Raw genomic sequence first — 21,142 nt, 5'->3', positions numbered from 1 at the left:
GCTTTTTTGATTTGACAAAAAATTTAAGGAATAGTTCAGCATTTTGGGAAAAACAATTACTAAGAAAACAGTCCCACACATAAGCCCCCACCTTTGTTCTTTGTACAGATGCATGTATATGATTTAATTAGTGTTAATTAATGAGCTTCAGAGGAGCTGGTTGCTGGATATTCGTTCCCTTTGGACAGAGCCAGGCTAGCAGTTTCCCCCCGTTTCCAGTCTTTATGCTAAGCTAAGCTAACTGTCCACACCTACATGTTCACTGTACAGGTGAGAGTGTGTCACTCCTCTCATCTCACTCTCCACAAGAAAGTAAAAACTAAGCATATTTCCCAAAAGTGTCCAACTGTTGTTTTAACTGTATCTCAGTTTTCTCTCTGCACAGAACTCCAGCTGCTGAGGAAGACCTTAAGATGTGGTTAAAGCTCCAGAAAAAAAAGCTCGTAAGTGTGGCAGTTTCTACCTTCCCACTTTATTTGGATGAGAAAAGAATTACAACTTTCACACATTGTTTTTAATAGTTTTTTTTATTATTAGAATTCCCTTAGTTAACATTGGAAAAACAATGAGGTACTGTGTCTATGTGACAAAGAAAAATGAGCCTTATAACGGTGATAACATAAGAAGATGGAAAACACAGTTTGATGTATGATAACCAAAAAAGAAAAAGGAAACAGGAAGGTCATGTGGGACACAACAGCTTCTGACTTTATCCTATCAAGCGTTAAGACTGGAATCACTCGGAGGACGATCAGCTGTGGTTTTATGTTCGGATCTGAGGAGCGGAGCCCTGACAGCAACGAGTGCAGTCCTCCAGCAACATGAGGAAACAGCTGTCCGCCAAGTTAAGACAACCGGTGCCGCTGAACTGCCGCGATATCTACGAGAGGGTACAGACACATGCGAGACAGCCTCCGCTGTCTTAGCGACCGCCGTGCCGACGCAGATAGATGAAAGCAATATTGTAGAAATGCAAAACTAACTACACAAGCTTACCAGAAGATTCCACCACATTGATTTCACCTACCGAAACGAGAGGTCACAGAGGGCTTAAAGATCAGGTCGGCGGCATCTGAACTCAACAGACTTTCATTGTTCCCGTAAAGCAATGCAAGTTTTGAATATCCTTCATTCAGTCCGTGCAGAAATCGAGTCTTTGCCTCCAAACTTTAGATATTTCAGTCATATGTTCATGAAATGTGCTGTATCAAAACCTTTTTATGGATTAAACAGTCCACAAATCTCAACAAACCATAATAAAACAAAAAAGAGAAAAACAGACACTCAGCACCTTTTTAACCAAGCAAAGAAGCTTTCAGCTCTGCATTCAGGTTTTCATCCTTACATGCTTTTTTTTTTTGTTTGTTTGTTTTTTAATAGTTTGTTTTTGTTTTTAAGGAAGGAAGGAACAACTGAACACAGAAGCCTTAATGAGCTACACACGTACACCGACGCCTACTTCATCCAGGACCGACAGGGAAATAAATAGTGTCACTTCCGTAACCATAGAAACGGTAATAATCCACAACTACGCACCGCCAGCTTCAGGATCGACCTCACAACTCCTCTCGGGGGGGGGGGGGCGTTTAAGCATGAAGCTGAGACTCGACTATCACTGTCAGAAATGCTCATGAAACGTGAAAACAGGGAGGGAGTGTGAGGGAGAGTCCAGAGAGGAGGAGCTACATGATGGTGGTGGACTGGGGCAGCAAAGTGTGTGTTTGTGTGTGTGTGTGTGTGTGTGTGTGAGGAGGGGGGGCAGAGGAGTGTGTGGTGATGTGATTCTGGGCTCTTCTTCGTTGGTGGCTCTTGACCTCTCCTCTTTATGCCTCCAGCTCGAAACCCATGCCGACTTTGTGTCCGCCGGCGTTGAAGTTCTTCCCGTCGATCAGGGCTGAGAGAGTAACCTTAACACCTGCAGACACACAGCGCAGGTCATATAAACATCTGTACAGTATGACAAAGATTTCATGATGTAAGTAAGGCATAAAAACTTGTCTGTGTGGGGAGGGGAGCATACCTGGCCGGAGGCTCTGGGTGTAGCCGACTCCGATCAGACTGGCATTGTTCACTTTGGCCTGCGGGGGTGAAACAAGAGAAGATGAAATGCAGCAGCAGAATGTGTTTGCGAGAATGTGCCTGAACGACAGAGCCGGACAACTCACAGACAGAGAGGCGTCTTTGTCCAGCTTGTATTTGGCAGCGATGCCGAAGCGAGTGTTGTTGCTGCCGGCGGTCCAGGCCAGAGTGACCGCCGTCTCCAGCTCGTCGTTCACCTTCTGGTAGATAGAGCCGCCGAACTCGGTCCCATCGTTACTGAGAGAGAGAAGACACGGATTCAGAGCCTGGATTACTAACCTGAGAAAGTGGGCCCCGGACCTCCAGGGGCCCCAAAAACCCCCAAGTTTACTCTGTATCATTTGGGTCTACACAGCTTAATTAACTTCAGCCATGGTAGAGATCTATACAGCATGCACCTCTGCTGATCTGCTGCACCTAAAGCTGCAGACCCTTCACTGTTGTGACAGAGGGTCGTTTAACCTGAGCAGACTCTTTATCAAAGAAACAGATGTAGCAGGAAACACATGCAACCCGGGCTTTCAGTCCCTCACATGAGATGAATTCCAAAAACACTGGATCCTACATTGTCTGTTGGATAACCTCTCCCTGCCTGGTTCACGTCCAAGTCTTTCAGATTCCTCCACAGCCACATCAGAGATTCACGCAGCTGTTTTCCACAGGTTGAAACTTTTATTCAAAATGCAATGTCACTGGAGGACTCACACGTTGGTGTGCAGCTGGAAGTCTCCAGCCCTGTATCCGAGAGCGAAGTTGTTCTGGGCCAGTTTGGACTTGGCCGTGTCGAAGGCCATCTGGTAGCCGGCCAGCCAGCCCTCGTAGCCCAGCACGGCGGCGGCGTGGATGATGGGACCCTCGAAGTCCACGTCACAGCCCAGGTTCACGAAGTCGCGCTTGTAGCCCGTCTTCAGCTTCCCGCTCTTCTTACTGAAAAATAGGTTCAGGTTTGATCATCTACAATCCTCTAACGTTAAAGAAGAAGTGATGATGTTGTGTATAAACTATTCTGTGTGAATCCAAAGTCTGATACATCCTGATTAATCCACCGTCAGATGCTGTTTGTTTGATATAAACTACAGTGATCAGCTGTTTTCTGAAAATGAATTCGCCCAGTTTGTAAAGACCGTCAGCAGGAATCAATGAGCCTGAGGCCACAAACAGCAGAAACTGCTGAGAGAAAGACTCTAACACCCTTCTGGACTGAGCTTCATCCTTTAATGGGCGAGGAGAAATAAATCTCGGTTCACATCGAAGGAGGTAAAAGTGAAGGAGGTTGTAAATGTTATGAAAGCGATTTCAAAAGGAGAAAACTCTCTAACTCCTCTGAGCTCCGTCTCACAATAGCGGCTAATTACTAACCGAACGGAGACGGGCAGGAAAAACTAGTCAGTGCTGTTACTTCAGTGTTCTCCAACCACCGGGCCTGACCCACAGTTTACACAGATTACATATCACTGTATCATGTGACCTCGCAGTATCTCTCTCATTCACACAAAGAAACGTGGTCTCACCCTGTGTTCGGTACAAAAGACGTGTCCAGGGCCACCTTCAGTCCTTGAGCCAGCTGTAGGTGAAGTTAACACCGTGTGTCAACAGGGACAGACTTAAACAATGCAGTTTTATCAGTGTGAACACTGTTACCACACACACACACACACACACACACACACACACACACCTGGTCCTCCACAGTGACTTCAGTGGCCAGTGTGTTGTCTGTGTTCCACTTCTGGTTGAAGCTCAGGCCCAGCTCCTTCATCTTGTATTTGGTCTCCAGGCTCCCCGAGGCCTTCCCTGTGTCTGTGTTACTGGAGCCAGATGTGTTGAACTCCTGGCAGCGGGACGAGAGGGACACGGCGTCAGAGCACCGGCAGTCAGACAGACACAGGAAACGACAAACTGAGTGACTGACGGACAGACGGCGAGAACATGTGAAGCGGTAACAGAGAGTTTGTTTATAGAGAATCCAAAAATAAATGAGAGCGACACTTTAAAGACGGAGAGAAGGAGGTAAGAGCGGTGCAGACTACGACTGACACCAAACTGAATTATTCATGAACTGTGCAGGAATAAAATAAGGTTAGACGTTAAACAATAAACCAGACAGCCCTCGACATTAATCCATGCAAGACACCAGTGACATGAGACAGAAAACAAACTGATGAATCTGATCATGATACAACTAAAGCAGCGTCTTAAATTTCACTACGACAGAGTCAAAAACACTGATGAGGCTGCAGCCGTCATGTATCTGCCTGACGTGAGCATTAACCCTCACAGACATACAGCTGCAGTGATTTGTGTTAAAGCTTTTTAGCTTTCAATATATACACATTATATTATTATATATACAGTCAGAGAGAGAGAGAGAGAGAGAGAGAGAGAGAGAGAGAGAGAGAGAGAGAGAATCAAAATGTTTTAACTGTCTAATAGTTATTGGTATTAGCCTGAACAATACAGTGTTGTTCAGGCTATAATTAACTAGAGTTGCAATAATTGAATTACAATAAATCTGCATCTGTTAACTATCAGCAACTGATTCTTAATCTTCTTTAATAAACTTTATTTCTTTGTGTTTTGACTGTAGTTCAGACAAAACACATCTGAAGAACTATTTGATATTTTACAGATCAAACCGTCAATCAATTAACTGAGAAAATAATCAACAAATCAATCAATAATGACATTAATTGTGTCTACTGAGAACAGGCCTGGAAGACGACGCAGCACATGAATCCTCTAAAGCTAAAGTCCGGCGTTCCCCTGTGGCCGGGACGTGAGAGCGCCACGTCCGGTCAGTGACCTTTGTTCCATGTCATTCCTCATCTTTCTTTCTCACCCTTCATTTCCTGTCATCTCTTCACTGTGTCTCTCCAATATTAACGTAATAAAAATGCCCCAAAGATACCAGGACACTGTTCAAATCAAATTGTTTATTCACAGAAAAATAAATAGGAAATGAGAAGCAAAGTGACGACAGTCTAACCCGTCACTCAGTAAAATATAAATTCAATTTAATGAGGCGTTAATGACAAAAATGTCAGAGCAGCTATTTTAAGTAGTAACTAAGAAAATAATTCTAATATGGAGAGATGTGGAGGTCATCATAGCGAAATATGTCCAAGCAATATTTTTAAAAAATCAGGAGGCTGTACATCTCAAATAATCATGCTAACATGCTAACATGCTAATATGCTAATGTGAGGTAAACTGTTGTTCACTGTGTCGGTTTAGTGTGTTAGCATGCTAGCTTTTGATGATGATGGGAATGTCATTAGTTTTGCAGGTTTCTGATCATAAACCAAAGTATCGGACAAATTAAATGATGGTGCAAAATGAAAGGTCAAAGGATCAATGTTCATTGTCTGAGAACCACGAATGTCTGAGTCAAAGTTTGTGCCAAATCTATCCAGCAAATTTCAATATATTTCACTATATAAGTGACAAATTTGATCAATTTTAACTAGATAAAATGATAAATTGGGAAGTCAATTTTCACAACCCATGAATTTTTTGTCAAGATATTTCAATGACAAACTAAAGTCAACCTCAAGGTGGCGCAAGAGGACAAGCCGGAGGATCTCCAAAGTCATAAAGACACATTATTCATCATTGATCATCAGTCCTTCATGTTTCCTCCAGGGACCTTGAATATTTGTTGTAAATTTAATGGCAAAGCATCTGATAGTTGCTGAGATGTTCTGGACTTTTATTCTGACCAAACAAGATTTTAGGAAACAGCACTGAGCATTTTTCACTATTTTCTGACTGACTTATTGAGACATTAATTGGCAGATTAATTGATAATGAAATGGTTGCCCTAAACTAAAGACGACTTGCAAACTGACTAAACGAAAAGGAAATGAAAATCACAAGAGGTTCGATGTGACAGAACATGGAAACAAAATCATTAATATTCATGCCGTGTGAATAATTATCACAAAGACAAAAAGAAAAACAACAACAGACCATGAAACCAACAGAAGAACAATGAGTGAGTGACGATGTGAAGAAACAGAGGACAGAAAACTAAATGAAAATGATCTTTTTTTCCAAAATCACACAGACAATCAGAGCTGACGGCTCCGACACCGATCTTACCATCTACATTAGAGCGCGAGCGGTCCGGGACAGAGGGCAGCAGCATGGAGACAGAGCAGGGGTTAGGAAAGGCAGGTAGAGAGACAGACAGGCCACTAACTCACACACACACACACACACACACACACACCTGTCGGCCTGTCATGTTTCTCTAGAACAGAGCACAGGTCGAGCCAAGCGCGTCTGCATCAGCCACTGGTCCACCTGGAAACCTTCAAGCTCCAGGGTCACAGCAGCAGTTCAGTTATTGCAATTACAAAAGGACAATGTAATGTAAGATGTGTTTCGGTGTGACGTTGAATGAGGGGTAGAGACTGCAGCAGGAAAACCAGGGGGGAGATGGACTCTGCAGGAAGCAGCCGGAGAATGACAATAAAACAACAACAACAACAACAACAACAAAGAGAGAGTTCTTACCACTCCACTCTGCGATTTGGTCTTGAGGTCCAGCTTCACCACACCGAAGCCTGGAGGATTTCAGAAGACAGAGTCGTGTGTTAAACGTAAAGAAGCGCAAGATAAGTCCGAAGAGATTCAGTTAATTATCACAGGAGACGAAGAGAGGAAGCAGATTATCACATCCGAGACGCTGCAACAAGGTCCTGCTTTAAACAATTAATCGATCCTCAAATTAGCTGCCAATTAACTTTCTGTCGATCAACTGATGGATCAATCGACTAATGACTGTCTCCTGGTGTATTAGGTGCTTGTGGGCAGAACTGATTTACTGCACTAATTGATTTTTATATACATTTTTGCATTAATGTGATAATCTAAAGGGAGTCTTATCGTAACTCATTAATAAAAATTACTATAAGGTTCCTTTTTTTACCAGTTAGAAATGGTAGTAACTCATTAGTAACATTAACAAGTAATAAGCATTAACTCGTCATATTTTCATGAATCTGCTCATATTATCTGCAAACTGAATAAGAGTCTTTCAGCTGGTCACACTGAAAAAACAGATGTGAAAAGATTCCGTGTTTCAGGAATTCTCAACAGTTAATAATTCCCACCTGGGGCTAAAATAAAGGCAGCACTCACCATAACCCTTGCTGAAGATATCCTTGGCGGACTTGCCCAGGTCTGAGTATGAAGGAGGGACAGCCATTGTGCTGCAGAAGATAAAGTCAGCCGTGTGATTATATGAACCTTTCTGTTTCAGCCACAAGTCACTGAGCAAATTCAACAGCAGACTGAGCGACGCGGTTTCTCTTTTCTACGCTCAGGTTGTCTGCAGTGTTCACCAGGTTAAAACTAAGGCTTTTTCAAACCTTTTTTAATACCATAGATAATTTAATTTAATACCTTTTTCGTGGTCAAACAGGTCAAAGAATGAGGGAAAACCAGTGTGAAAAAACAAGGCCTACAATTATTCATTAAGAACATGAATTTATACACATTTATATCACATTTTTGTCAGCACTTTCCAGGTTTCTTATAATTAATCAATTAATGTGACCTTCATTCATATAAGCAACAGAAAATTGAGGTATGGATTAACCAATTATAAAAGAAAATAATCAATTTGAGTTGATTTTTAAAGTGTTAAAGCTAACACTGAGCCTCCTAGCTTCTGTAGCAACAGCATCTGATCAGAAGACTGATGAAGAGAGTATAAGATCTGCCTGCAGCTCACAACCACATACATAACTACAAAATTAGAACTAATGTTGTTGAATACAGCAGGAGAGAAAAATATTCAGGACTTTTTAATAACCTCTAACTGAAATCGATGCTTTTCAAGACTTTTCAAGGCCTGCAGAGACCGTGCGCACAGCTGCTGGAATGATTTAGCACTACAGCAACACCCTGTCACTATAATTATTGAGTCATGCATGATAGTTACCACACCATTAGCTGATCCCGAATGAAGGCTGTAAGTAGTTTACAGAAACATTTAAATCTTTGTGGTTTTGTCACATGTCCAAACAATGCAATAGCTGTCATATGGTTGAACTGTGAGCTTGCAGCAGAAAGGGAACAAGCTGTTCCTGTAGAGGCAGCATGGGAAGCTAACAACAAATGGGCTCTGCATCCGGCTTCAACAAGAAGCTAACGGTGCACATAAAAAGTCAAGAATGAAATGAGTCCTAAAATGTAAAAAAAAAAAAAAAAAAAAAAGCACATTTAGAGCCCAGATGTGCACAGAGGTGTAAGAAACAGCTGATCAGGTGGATGTTAAAGCAGCAGAACAAAAGGCATCTCCTGTCCTGTGGTCAACACATCTCAAGGTTGTAAAGAAAAAAGGGGGCCCAGCACCTCACCACAGAGGCAGACCAGTGCTGCTAAAGCAAAACCACACTCTTATTTTAAATGTTTTCCAGCTGGATTAGACTAATGACCAGTGTGGAACAAGAGAGCTTGGTGCTACATGCATCTCTGCAGGGACAAAGGACAGCAGATGGGCCAGTGAAAGAGCTGTGGGGAGGGGTGACAGCTAGCTAGCTGCTGCCTCAGCTGCAGGGGCAAGAACAGGAGACAGACACTGACTCGTTAATGTTCATAGTAACGTTACTTTGTCCTGCCCTACCCCCCCCCCACTAAAACACAACCCCCCTCACATCCATTCAGCTAGCCACAAAGCGACCTACTAAAGTCGCTAAATGCGTTAGCTAGCATTACAGTTGTGAATCTCTGCACTATCACACAGGAAACCTATCATCCAGGGATTAAACTGTGCATTACCAGGCTAAACATCATTACATAACACAGCTACCGTCAGCTAAATCTCCCCTACGTGCTAGGTGTGTGGCTAACCTTGAAAAGAAACGATATCAAATGCGCATTTTACGTTAAACTCTGTGTTGCGCTGTGTTTTGAGGCTAACTAGCACTGCTAATTTCTTTCTTACCGGTGCAAAGGTGTTTGCAAGGTGGGAACTGCAGAGGGTGGAGTGTCCCTGGCGTGGTGCTGCTCCGTGGGATGACAGCTAGCCTAGCTTAGCACTGTCTATAACGGGGGGACAGGGCACAATGAAGGAGACATATGGAGCATGCGCGGTGGCGATGGGAAAAAAAGCGAACAAAGAGTCAATGCGGAAGCAAGAGTTTCATCCCCCCAAACACAACGTGCCTGGTTTTTTCTTTACCCCAGCTGTTTTCACAGGACAAAGAAGTGTTGGTGCACAAATTATACAGGGGTTGTAAACTGTAATTAATGGCTTTATTCATAGTTTTTCTGGTTATGTTTATTCCAGTAGCCATTTTGCCTATCTGTAAAGTTGCTTTGTGTCGTTTTGTGGCCATTCTGCCTGTTTTGTCGTGATCTTGTCTCTTTGTAATTGCTTTGCATTTTCTTGAGGTCATTTTCAATGTTTTTGTGGTCATTTTGCATATTTCACTAGTCATTTTGCATCTTTTTGCCTATCTTTGTTGTTGTTTTGCATCTTTTTGTAGTTGTTTTGCATATTTTTATGGTCCTTTTCAGCGTTTTTGTGGTCATTTTGTATATTTCACTAGTCATTTTGCATCATTTTGAATCTCTTTAAAATTGCTTTGTGTGTTTTTGTGGCCTTTCTGCCTATTTTGTCGTGGTTTTGTCTCTTTGTGGTCATTTTATGTTGCCCCAGGACCCTTACCCAGTAGATCAATTTAGTAATCCAGCTATGCTTATAGATCAAATCATAATCCAATTTAAAAAATACAAATTTTTCAGAAAATCATCCTTTGTGACTGATGTATTATGATAAATTACATTTTAATACTGATGCATTAACACTTCAGCAACATTTTACTGTTGTAGCTGCTCCAGGTGGAGCTGCTTTTAACTACTTCATATACAGTCAGATATTTTAGGTCAGTGGTTCCCAACATGGAGGTCAGGCCCCTTCAAAGAGCTAAATCTTAAGGGTCATATGATGATTAATTGGAGAAAAAACAAAGTTCTGATACAGAAATATAGGAGAGTTTTACTTCTTTGGGCTTCAAATAAATGTATTAAATTAAGCTATCTGAGAAATTTAAAGTGGAAATTTCTCTTTCATGGAATAATCCCAACCTCAGTTAGACACTGTTTGTTTTTGAGTGGTCACAAGCCAAAAAGACGCTGGAAACACTGGTTTAATCTTTAACATATGATTTATTATTTTTTATTTATATTTATAAACTAATGTTTTTTTTTTTTTTATTTAAAAGTTAAATCTCAAAAGTAACTAAAGCCTTAAGTTGTTAAATAAATATTATATGCTAAAAAAAATCTTGCACATAAAAAAGCTCCTGGAAGTGTAAAGCCCCCACCCATCTTCACCTGCTATTAAAATGAAATTCAACTCTATACTAAGTCCCTGAAATTATTGAAATCCAAACCTTTATGTATTACTAAAAATAACCTCCCTAATGAAGTGCCTTAATATGCAAGTTTTTATTCATTTGATAATTTTCTAATAGTTATTTTATGATTTACTGTGTTTAATCTATTTTAATGTTGTAAAAGGTAAAAGCATAAAAAGTAAATGTAAACTGGTTGCGAACAGCGCCCCCTAAAGACCATGTGTCGCATTTAAAGTGGGCAGGAAAGTTTCAATGAGCAACCGGCGAATGAGAGGCCTGTGTCGGCGTCGAGCAGAGAATCCCTCCGGTCCTCCTTAAATGTTTGTGAAAAACATGGCGCTTTCGGCGTCGGGGAGGAGGAGGAGGAGTGTTGCACCCTGCCCCGCCCTGAATGAACACTGACTCGACGCTATTAGCCTGTATGTGTGTATGTGTGTGCGTGTGTGTGTGTGTGTGATGGTGATAACTTCACTGTCAAAACTACACACGCATTGTCAAGTCCAGATCAGCACCAAAAGTCCAATGGTCAGCGCCGCCCGCTCGGTCTTTGAATGCATCACGACTCCTGCTGCACAGAGCTCCCGGACTGCATGAGGGCTTGAAGGCTGACTGGGTTTGCGGCAACTGAGCACGTCCGTATTGACCGAAAAAAAGAAAAGAAAAAAAGTTTGGCCAGTGTATCGCAGTCATGTCAGGACAACCAAGCTTCGTGAACCCGTTCCACAGACCCCGGTGTTTGGCCGCTGCTGCTGCGGCTCCGGCGGGGAAAGCCAAGCTCACGCACCCCGGCAAGGCGATTCTGGCAGGTAAGAAAGTTTCTACGGAACTTGTGCAGCTTCTTTTCTTTTTTTTTTACCTACAGAGGCGGCTGTTAAAAGTTGTTTACAAGTTTTGAGCAGTATCTGCAGATGGGATCACAGGCCGTGGCTGCAGCACTGTTCTGTATTGTTGCACTTATCTTACATGCACACGGAAGGAGCTGCGTGCACTGCAGCCAGGACAAAGTGGGCTAGATGTAGTGCACCATGAAGGGCTTGTCTGAAAGGCTGGCTGTCTGCAGGCCCTGCAAAGCCTTGAGTCCAGTTTCCTCTAAAAGAAAAAGCCTTGAAAAGGTATTAAAAAGTGTGAAATGTTATTTACTATATGAAAATGTGATAAATAAAACCATGCACTTGGCTGTATCCTCCCCACTGGTTCTCATTGATATCTTTCATACTATATAAGTTTGAAATGGGGATTAAATTTCATGGTATGTGTTTGACCTGCAGGAATTTCAACAAAATCTTGTGGCACCAAGGAAAATGTTTTAATTTCAGACCAGATTTAGGCACAAACGTATCAAGTTTTTTCCTCCCAGGTCTGCCAGGACAGATAATCTGAGTCTACAGTAGCAAAGCTTGGCTTAGAGTTGGAGGACGGACAGTCTGGTATGTCCTGGGATTTGCAGACTAAATGCATATGAAAGATATTATGCTCTGCTTGTTGGTTCAACGTCGCCTATAAAGTCACAGGGAATCCTGTTGCAGCGCAGAAAATGCTTTAAATTTAAAACCAGATTACTGGCTGAACTCGTCATGTTTGGACAGTCTGGTTCGTCCTAGGACTTGAAGCCTGTAACTCAGACCTCCTGGTTGAAATGAACTCTGACTGCTGCCCCGTCTCATTAGTCAATCAGTGACAGATGCTCAAACTTCACACAGAGCTCAGGGTGTACCACAGGGCGATCCCTACTGATAACACTGCAAGAAAGAGCCGAGCCACACCATGACTCAATCTACCGTTTGTTCATTTTTGAAGATTAGAAATTCAAAAGCAAAGTTTTTATTTTACGTATATAACCGTTATCAGTGTGGTCAGTGTTTTCTGTTGACCTAGTGACCTTAGGGTGTGTGTGCTCGGAGGCCTCGGCCTCCCGGTTCAGCGTCATGAGCCACGATGACAAAGCACATTGCTCCGTCAGCCCCTTACACACACATTCACCTGGGTTACAACAAGTTCAGTTCAGGAGCAAAAGGGGGCACAAACGGTCACGATGGTTCTCCCCGCTAAACTCTAACACAGAGTATAGTAAGAATGACATGTAATGACGAGCCAAAACGAGCTCACTGTCACTGCATGAAATCAATCCTGATGAGAGGTGTGAGCGAACAGGATGACGAGGCAGCTGTGAGCAAGTCACAGGAGAACAGTGAGATCACATGCCGAGGATTTAAACCACTAATCCCCCCTGAATCAGACAGCACTGATATTATAGTGCGGGTAAAAATCATCTCTAATGCACATTAACGTCTCATTAACACGCTGTTTTTTTACACTTGGTTGTATAAACAAATGAGATATAATGTGTTTCTTAATGAGCTTTAGACGTTTATGATTATGTTACCTTCAGACGGAGCCAGGCTAACGGTTTCCCCCTGTTTCCAGTCTTTATGCTAAGCTAAGCTAAGCTAACCAGCTCCTGTAGTTTAAGACACTCTTCTCATCTAACTCTTGGCGAGATGCCAAAATGCCAAATTCCTTTTTAAAAAAGTGGGACATTAAAAGTAGAACTTGATCAACATTAGATATTAACAGAAGAAGTGAATGATTACACTTCCCTTCTTAGTGTCAGAGCGGGCCTGAGGCTTTTTACATGTGTTTTATCTTGAATATTTAAGATAAATGTAAAGATTACATGTTTGATGCAGGTGTGTTTATAAACAAAATGACACGACAGGTCTTTCCCTGCGTTCATGTGGTGTCGGAATAATCTGAAAAATTAGTTTCAGACTGGGAAAATTCACCTGAACGCCCCTCAAGTCGGTGAGTAGCCGGGTTGTGATGTCGTATATGCAAAAACATGGCGGGTGACAGTGAGTATTTGGTTGATGGTGAGAAAGTTTTCATTAATGGTGCAAATTCACGTCTTGCATATCAATTGTTTTTGCTAAAATTTAATTTCTAATATGTTGTTAGCTTGTTACCGTTAGCTGCTGTCCACATAGAGCGACTGAGAGAAGTTATTTATTAGCAGTCACCCTGATGATGAGTAACACAAACACTGCAAACAGCTTTAAACGTCTTCTTTGTGGCGTCCATGTTGTTTCCACATTCTGACTTCAAAGCGCATGAACACACCGAAGTCAGGCTGACCGACGCCATCCCGAGGGGCAGTGAATGCAGCAATTTTTCCTGGCAGACACCCTGACTGTGCCACAGCAGGAGAAGCACAGGTGGAAGCGGTGACATTAACGGTGTAGCTGTGATTAATGTCATCACACCTGAGTTTCTCCTCCTAATATAAAGCTGTTTTTCCACCTGCTTCCATTTGTAAAGAAGTGTGTGTCAGTGCCGCAACTATCTGTAAAGAAACAGGTCGTACATGTACACCTGACAGTCGGCCCCTCTTCCCCCACTCACTTTAAAAAAAATACCTTGTTCAAGTCTGCGTACATGTTGGACTCGATAAACTGGTTCTGTATCTTTTTCCAGCTTGAGTATCCGGACGTAAAGCAGGTACACAGACGCCTGTGTGCAGAAGATGTGGATGATGATGTGGCCATTGTTTCTGATTCAAGCCTAATTAGTAGGTTCAGCTACAGCTGTAAAACCAAAGCCTCTAACCAAAATAAATGCCTGGGTGTGTCATAACCAGCACTGTCCGATCCCCAGGCCGAAAACACATGTGATGTTTCAGTGAAAACAGTGATTTGTCGGTCTGTAATCTTGTGACTGTGCGTGCACGCTCAGCTTGACTTGCTTGTCTAAATGGAGTCGAGAAGCAGTGGTGTGTTTGATTTCTCTGCATGACGTGCCAGTAGAAAGAGTGCATGTTGAAGGCAGCAACAAAGAGCCCCTTTTTTTTTTAAAATGTGAGACTGAATTGAAGCTATTTACTTTTTCAGTCTTCAGTTTTTATTTTTTTTAACATTCACTTGCTTCTCCAGGCCTGAATAAGCCAGGTTCACTGAACACAGGGACCTTTTGAGTTAAAGCACATGGATTCCAGTGGGGCAGAAACTTGTTCTACACTTACTACACTTTAATGACAGAAAGCTCCGGTTTCCTTCACTTCACCGTACGCTCTGCAAACTTGTCACGTGTCGCACAGCAGAGGGATCAGACCACCATCTGAATGCTTCTGTGTGTTGTTGTTACGGCAATGTGGTAAACTCTATGTGCTCTGGAGGCTACACACCCCCTTGACTTGGATCGGGGCCTGAAGGGGGGAGTATCTGTGGGCAGAATCGCACTGTATCAGCCGAGCCAATCAGCCGCCGGCTGCCTGTTTGCTGTTGAACGGCAGATGTGTGACAGCCAGTGTTTTAAGGTGGAGCTGCTCTGTGCTGTCGCTGAAACTGTGCAGCAAACATGAGTGCAACAGTCATATACAGCTTCCTCTGGTGGCTGCTAACGTGCACCTTGTTGATAGGAAAACTGAAAACACCTTAAACTGTATTTTACCACCCACAATATTTTTGCAAAATTAATTTTAAAATATTTCTTGCATCTGTTTTTTGTGTGTATTTTTTTAAAGCATGTTGTGTAGCATCTTTTTGTGTTAAATTTGCTTTATAAATACAGTTTCATTATTATCATTATGAGAAAGTCTGCATGATTATTGTGGCATTATCTTAAAAGGAAATGATTGTGAGTCAAGAAAAGCATATAATTTTATATTCTCATGAAGTATATGAGAACCTAACATTTCAAACAGTGGAGATTGTGAATATTATTCATTCAGGAAGTTTATTATATAACGAAAAACTAGATTTTTCCCATCAGTAATTTGTTGACCGCAGGTGTTTGGTGTGTTTGTTTGTGGCGCTTGTTTCTTGCCTCCTTTGTTAAAATCACTCTGAGCTTAAAGGAGAGTTTTCTGTTATTTCAGGTGGGATCGCAGGAGGCATCGAGATCTGCATCACCTTCCCCACAGAGTACGTGAAAACGCAGCTGCAGCTCGACGAAAAGGCAAATCCTCCCAAATACAAAGGCATCAGTGAGTAATCTAACACCGCTGGACTCCAGCAGAGCCTCTTAACATGTTGTTTATCTGGAGCTGTCGATCATAGAGACAAAAATATCCATAAAGGAAACACATTTAATGGCGCTCTTGAGGAGAGTTAGATTAAAAAAAAAAAAAAATCAGTGTCATTCTTAGGCTTGTTTGTTAAATATGAAGTTACAGGAGACAGTTAGCTTAGCATAAACTGTCGGCCTGGCTCTGACCAAAGGTTTAAAAAAAAAGAAAAGAAAAGAAGACGCTTTAGATCATGTGTATAAATGTCAGTTTGTAGTTTCCTGGGTCGTTCTGCGGCGGACTAGTCCTTGGCCAGGTGTAGTGACTCTCTGCTGAATGTACCTGGCTAGGTGTTTCCATCTGCTTCCAGCCTTTATGCTAAGCTAAGCTAACTGTCTTCCGGACAGACATGAGACTGATCTTCTCAGTGACAACTACTCTTCTAAATGTGATCATTCTTATCATCATCATCATCATCATCATCTTCTTACTTATTTTGTAGGTTCGACCAAACATTACCAAGTGCAGCTTTCCCCTATTAGAATATGAATATCTTAATGTTTGAACTATGTCATACAACTGTTGTTTTTATATTGCGATTTTTCCTTTTTCTTTTTTTGAGTGTCTGACTTTGTCGTTTTACCCCTTTCAAATACTTTATAAATATATTATAGTTATATAAATACAATTTCATCATCAGGAACTGGTTATTGATTAATGATTTGTGTTCACTGAACTGACGTCTAAGGTCTAAAGTGTCAGCACTACAGAGTTCACCAGCTACGTATTTTTAGCTGATTAATAATCCATTGTAGGCCGGGGCGTTGCGATGTTGCAGATTTGAGTGCAAACATGAGCAGATGTTTATTTGCGCAGTAAGTTGGCCTCTGTTATCTGTCCAATGAGAGCTTGTGAACTTTGGCACAGACCATGTTTGTCTGTGGAAACTCAGTATGAAGGGCTGTTGTTTCTGGCTGCAACAGACACTATTCTCAACAACTAACAGTTACAGCAGCAGTATTATAACAATGCAGCTGCTGATGAGGTGAACTGACTAAGCTTTTCTTGGCTGCAGCGCTGCAGGTTTTTCATACCAAAGCAAGAAATCACTGTTTAAGCTGCCTACCTCCCTCTTTGTCATCTTTGATGTTTCTTCTTCTGTCACTCATCCCTCTCCCTGTTTTCCTGTCTTTCTCCTGCAGCTGACTGTGTGAAGCAGACGGTGAACAGTCATGGGGTGAGGGGTCTTTACAGAGGCCTGAGCTCACTGCTGTACGGCTCCATACCTAAAGCAGCCGTCAGGTACACGTGCAAACACAATCACACATGATATGACGTATGACAAGATCGGATCGTGCATTATATTATTTCCAATATATCTCGTACCACTTCCCAACAAGTCGTTTAATTTGAATATATATTCGTCTTGAATTGTTATTTATACAAAACAAGTAAATTATAATCATCAGATTGTGCTCTATTTTCCATCACAGATTTATTGAAAAAAAGAAAAAATAATTTGATGATAAAAATATTTCGTAATTGATTTTGTCATTGCTTAATACATTTTCTTTTCTCCGTTAATCTCTGCAGATTTGGGGTGTTTGAGTTCCTCAGTAATAAGATGCGTGATGAGAGCGGGAAACTGGACAGTAAGCGAGGGTTCCTCTGTGGCCTGGGGGCCGGAGTTGCAGAAGCTGTGGTTGTTGTCTGTCCTATGGAGACAGTTAAGGTAAAAAAAAAAAAAACAGTTACTTACCTCATTAGTTCTCCTTTCACTCATCCAGTCCTCCTCACGCCCAAACAAAATATGTGTGAGGAGTTTTTGTTACTCAGAGCATGACTGTTTGCAAAACCTGGCGTGCCTCAGATTTCCAGGGCTTCTGCGCTCGTCTTCCATCCTGACTCTTTGACACTTTGGCTTGTAGAATTTATCAATCACTGTCTTCGTGTCATTTTAGGTCAAATTCATCCATGATCAGACATCAGCAAACCCCAAGTACAGGGGATTTTTCCACGGGGTGAGGGAGATCATTCGAACTGAAGGTAAGGAGGTTATGCGTTATACTGCCACCTACTGTTCCATCTCCATGAAAGGAAATTAGATTTCAAGTTATATGAGTCATCACATCCATTATGTAGAGGATAATATTCTTCCTCCTGAAAGGTCCATTAATCTAAGTGCTGTGACAGTTTTACTTTTGATAGATCACTGATAACACTGATGTTCCCCCAGGACTGAAGGGGACGTACCAGGGCCTCACAGCCACTGTACTGAAGCAAGGCTCCAACCAGGCCATCCGCTTCTATGTCATGACTTCACTGAGGAACTGGTACAAAGGTGCGTGACTGAACTAATCTCTAATCAACACATGAAACCAAAAAATACAACCAAAAGAATCATCTTTTATTTTTTTTTATTATTATTTTTTTTTAATACAAAGGTGATGACCCCAACAAAGCCATTAACCCTCTGTTAACTGGACTGTTTGGAGCTGTGGCTGGTGCTGCCAGTGTGTTTGGAAACACTCCGCTGGACGTCATAAAAACCAGGATGCAGGTCGGTTGAAGAACATGTTCATCATGTCTTCTAATCTCATAATTCAACCCCGAGCACAGTGACCAACACATATGTGTTTTATTCAACAGGGTCTCGAAGCTCACAAGTACAAAAGCACAATGGACTGCGCCGTCAAGATCATGAAGCACGAGGGACCAATGGCGTAAGTTCATATTCAGGGTGGATGTGATGTATGGAAAATGAAGCAATTGCCCGATGTCTCCGAAAACAGTTTGATGATAATGACAGTTGGATTTGGCTTCATACTGTGAAAGGTTCTCACTCTTGACACATTGATAATTCAGCAATAATTTGAACTTTTGAAACGGCAGGTAACAAGAGACCAGAATGCGTCTTTATTCGTTTTGACGAGTATGAATTAAAGCAATAGTTTGACCTCTGTTCGATCACGCTGAGACGATCTATAGGACTCTCATGTTAGGACCATTTATTATGATATGATGTTTAAAACTGATTTTTAGACCAACGTTACCATGGTAACAATCAATGACACCTGCGCAACAACAAACAGGAAAACCTGGCTCATCATTTGTGGTTTGCTAACATAGTGTAGAGATGTAGAGAGCAAAGAGAAGAGAACCTTTTTTTTTTTTTCAAATCGGATTTTGCTTTTTATTGTTTCACTCTTTGCTGATTTTCCAAAGTAAAACGTCCTTTTAACTGTAGAATTCTTCCAAAAGACAAACATTTTCTGCTGAGGTAAATGGAGCTCAGCAGTTCGGTCATTTTTTTTTTTCATACTGAAAAAAGTCTTAATTTACCCAGAATTCATTGTAGAGCAGTCTGGCTGTAGGTAGTGGTAGGTAGTTGAGAACTAAACTAGTTCATCAATGGATGAATTCAGACATCTATCTGAAGTCTGACTGTTTGTTATATCCTGGTCTAAGTCAAAGTCTGTCTTTGTGAACCTGGCCCCAGTTCTTGGGGTACCACTGCTGTGGAGTCCTGGGGCCACTTATATTCTCCCGCCATTTGGCCATTTAAGTCATAAACCTGCTTTTTCACAACAAATTGATGTCACTTCATTCAGCATATTCACTCTCTCTCTTTGTTCCACTCAGGTTCTACAAAGGTACTGTTCCTCGGCTGGGTCGGGTGTGTATGGACGTGGCCATAGTCTTCATAATCTACGAGGAGGTCGTGAAGGTCCTGAACGTAGTTTGGAAGACGGACTGAAATGGGACCAGCCCCGGTGCTACACAAGCAGGAGTTTTAGGACAGGCCATCCACATTACAAACCAGGCCGGGTCCTAAACCAGTCTCCTTAAACACTGCTTCTAGGTTCTAATATCTACCTCCAAGTGATTTTCAGAAAGAAAGAAAGGGACTGGTATGTTCTTGATTTTTATTTATAACTATTAGAAGTGGAAGTATTATCTGCATGAAAAAAGCTCCGGATTGCAGAGTCAGTGCTTACACTTGATCTTTTTTTCTTAAATTCCAGAAGGGGGAAGTTCCTTAAGAGCTCAGGGAAAGGAACAGGGCATTTATTTACATCTGTTTAACTAGAGAAATGGGAACAACGTCAGCACAAAGAAGTGTGTCTCACCTGCAGCTCTTTGAGTTATATTCAGTTATATTAAAGCTGTATGTTCTTAATCAAAAAGACACCAATACCCAACCCAACATAATGTGATTCAGACTTTATAAACAAAAAAATTATACTTGAAAATGAGAGATTTTACAAGAGATCAAATTTTAAAGCCCTCTTTACATGCAAGTATTTTTCCTTCTTTTAAAAGACTGTTCAAAATCATTATTTCATTCAGTGCCTGGTGGAATAATTAATATTCAGATATCACATGCTGCAGAGGTTTAAGTACATTAAGAACTAAATGCCTCAAGTCACGATAATCAAATTAATCAACATCGTAGGAGCCATAGAGATGCGATTATGCATACATTGCATATGTACTCAATTTATTTAGAAATGCACATTTCCACAAAATGGGGGGCTGAGGTTGCGTAAAGAGGGTTCACTTTTAAGTTGCAGAGATGTTTTAATCAATTAACTTACTAGACTTATGCTATAAAAAAGTGCCTATGTATTATATGATTCATTTTGAGATCTTTTGAGATTAAGAATGATTGAATGTTGTACGTACTTAGTCACTACAGATTGTTTTTAAAAATGTACTCAGTTGCACATACTGCACTGGTGCCTGATGTTTAATTCTAGGCAACATCTGAGATGTTCATATCTTCTCAAATCATCGTAACTGTTAGTAGGAATTTTTTGCTTCTAAATTTTTAATTGCCTTCAATGCATAGAGATGCCTGTTTGAGAAGTGCCATTAATAGTGCCTTCCATCTCATTCCATGGAGGATGAGTGGGGTAGGATAGCTTTTATTGCAGATTTTCAGGTTCTGTTTTTTTTTTTTTTAATTTTTAACTATGTATTATTAATTGCCTTTACTTTTTACATCAACTGACAACCCAATGTGCCAACTGCTGCTCAGAAATATAATGCCATGTTATAGACTGGAAGTTTGTAGTTTATGAGTCTTGACATGTTTACATGCAGTGCAATTAATTTTTCATTTTTATTTTTTGCTCATCACACGGTCTTTGTGTAGAATACACAATGTTTACTTTGAGCTCCCTTTTCCATCTTCATGTTAAACTGGGCCCTGCATACGTATAGAATTATGTCATAGATATTTAAATATCTGTGGAGTTTTCATAATGTCAACTGAAAGTTTTCCTGTAGCTAAACACAGTATTGTGCCTTCAGTCTAATTAATTCTAATATTGTATGCTCACAAATAAACTCTGGATCAGACTGTTCACATTGTTGTGTTCATTTCAGCAGTAGTAGAAAAGTACATTTACTTATGGATTACACGTAAGTACAGATTTGAGGTACTTGTACTCTCATGCTGCTTTGTACTTCTACTTTACTACATTTCAGATGTGAATATTTCAGTTTTTACTCCACAACACTTATTTGACAGTTATAGTTGCAGCACTTATTACTGTACAAATTAAGATTTTTTTTTATACAAAACATGAAGAGCTTAGAAAATATGATGCTGTGTTAAATTTGATTTAAACTACCCAATAGTATTCACAAGTAGAGCTGAAACCATTGGTTGATTGATAGACATTTT

The 21,142-nt window shown here is 41.2% G+C and overlaps 2 protein-coding genes across 2 annotated transcripts; one reads left to right on the top strand and one right to left on the bottom strand.

The window, feature by feature from the left end:
• Positions 1 to 508: 508 nt before the first annotated feature.
• On the bottom strand, positions 509 to 9,179 carry LOC111666020 (non-selective voltage-gated ion channel VDAC2). Its single transcript, XM_023421209.2, has 9 exons — positions 9,035 to 9,179; positions 7,225 to 7,295; positions 6,598 to 6,647; positions 3,758 to 3,910; positions 3,591 to 3,643; positions 2,785 to 3,006; positions 2,166 to 2,316; positions 2,021 to 2,078; positions 509 to 1,915 (listed from the first exon to the last, which is right to left on the bottom strand). The coding sequence occupies exons 2-9, from the start codon at positions 7,289 to 7,291 to the stop codon at positions 1,824 to 1,826; spliced, it is 846 nt and encodes a 281-aa protein (XP_023276977.1). The 5' UTR covers positions 7,292 to 7,295; positions 9,035 to 9,179; the 3' UTR covers positions 509 to 1,823.
• Positions 9,180 to 10,865: 1,686 nt separating this feature from the next.
• On the top strand, positions 10,866 to 20,819 carry slc25a1b (slc25a1 solute carrier family 25 member 1b). The gene is made up of 9 exons (XM_023421228.2): positions 10,866 to 11,257; positions 15,322 to 15,429; positions 16,653 to 16,752; positions 17,044 to 17,182; positions 17,412 to 17,496; positions 17,687 to 17,791; positions 17,895 to 18,010; positions 18,100 to 18,173; positions 19,093 to 20,819. Exons 1-9 carry the CDS (start codon positions 11,140 to 11,142, stop codon positions 19,205 to 19,207), a joined length of 960 nt encoding a protein of 319 aa, XP_023276996.1. The 5' UTR covers positions 10,866 to 11,139; the 3' UTR covers positions 19,208 to 20,819.
• The last annotated feature ends 323 nt before the right edge of the window (positions 20,820 to 21,142 follow it).

The sequence above is a fragment of the Seriola lalandi genome, unplaced genomic scaffold, assembly GCF_002814215.2.
Source record: "Seriola lalandi dorsalis isolate HSWRI2012SDOR001 ecotype SW California unplaced genomic scaffold, Sedor1 jcf7180002054666, whole genome shotgun sequence".
Lineage (NCBI taxonomy): Eukaryota > Metazoa > Chordata > Actinopteri > Carangiformes > Carangidae > Seriola > Seriola lalandi.
Note: the sequence above shows the minus strand (reverse complement) of the source record. Positions and strands in the feature narration are given on the sequence as shown.

Coding starts and splice junctions, on each gene's coding strand:
- LOC111666020 (XM_023421209.2), bottom strand. CDS start 7,291: ATGGCTGTCCCTCCTTCATACTCAGACCTGGGCAAGTCCGCCAAGGAT. Junction 2,079..2,165: donor ACAAAGACGCCTCTCTGTCT/GTGAGTTGTCCG, acceptor TCACCCCCGCAG/GCCAAAGTGAACAATGCCAG. Junction 1,916..2,020: donor CACCCAGAGCCTCCGGCCAG/GTATGCTCCCCT, acceptor GTGTGTCTGCAG/GTGTTAAGGTTACTCTCTCA.
- slc25a1b (XM_023421228.2), top strand. CDS start 11,140: ATGTCAGGACAACCAAGCTTCGTGAACCCGTTCCACAGACCCCGGTGT. Junction 15,430..16,652: donor TCCCAAATACAAAGGCATCA/GTGAGTAATCTA, acceptor TTTCTCCTGCAG/CTGACTGTGTGAAGCAGACG. Junction 18,011..18,099: donor TCATAAAAACCAGGATGCAG/GTCGGTTGAAGA, acceptor TTTATTCAACAG/GGTCTCGAAGCTCACAAGTA.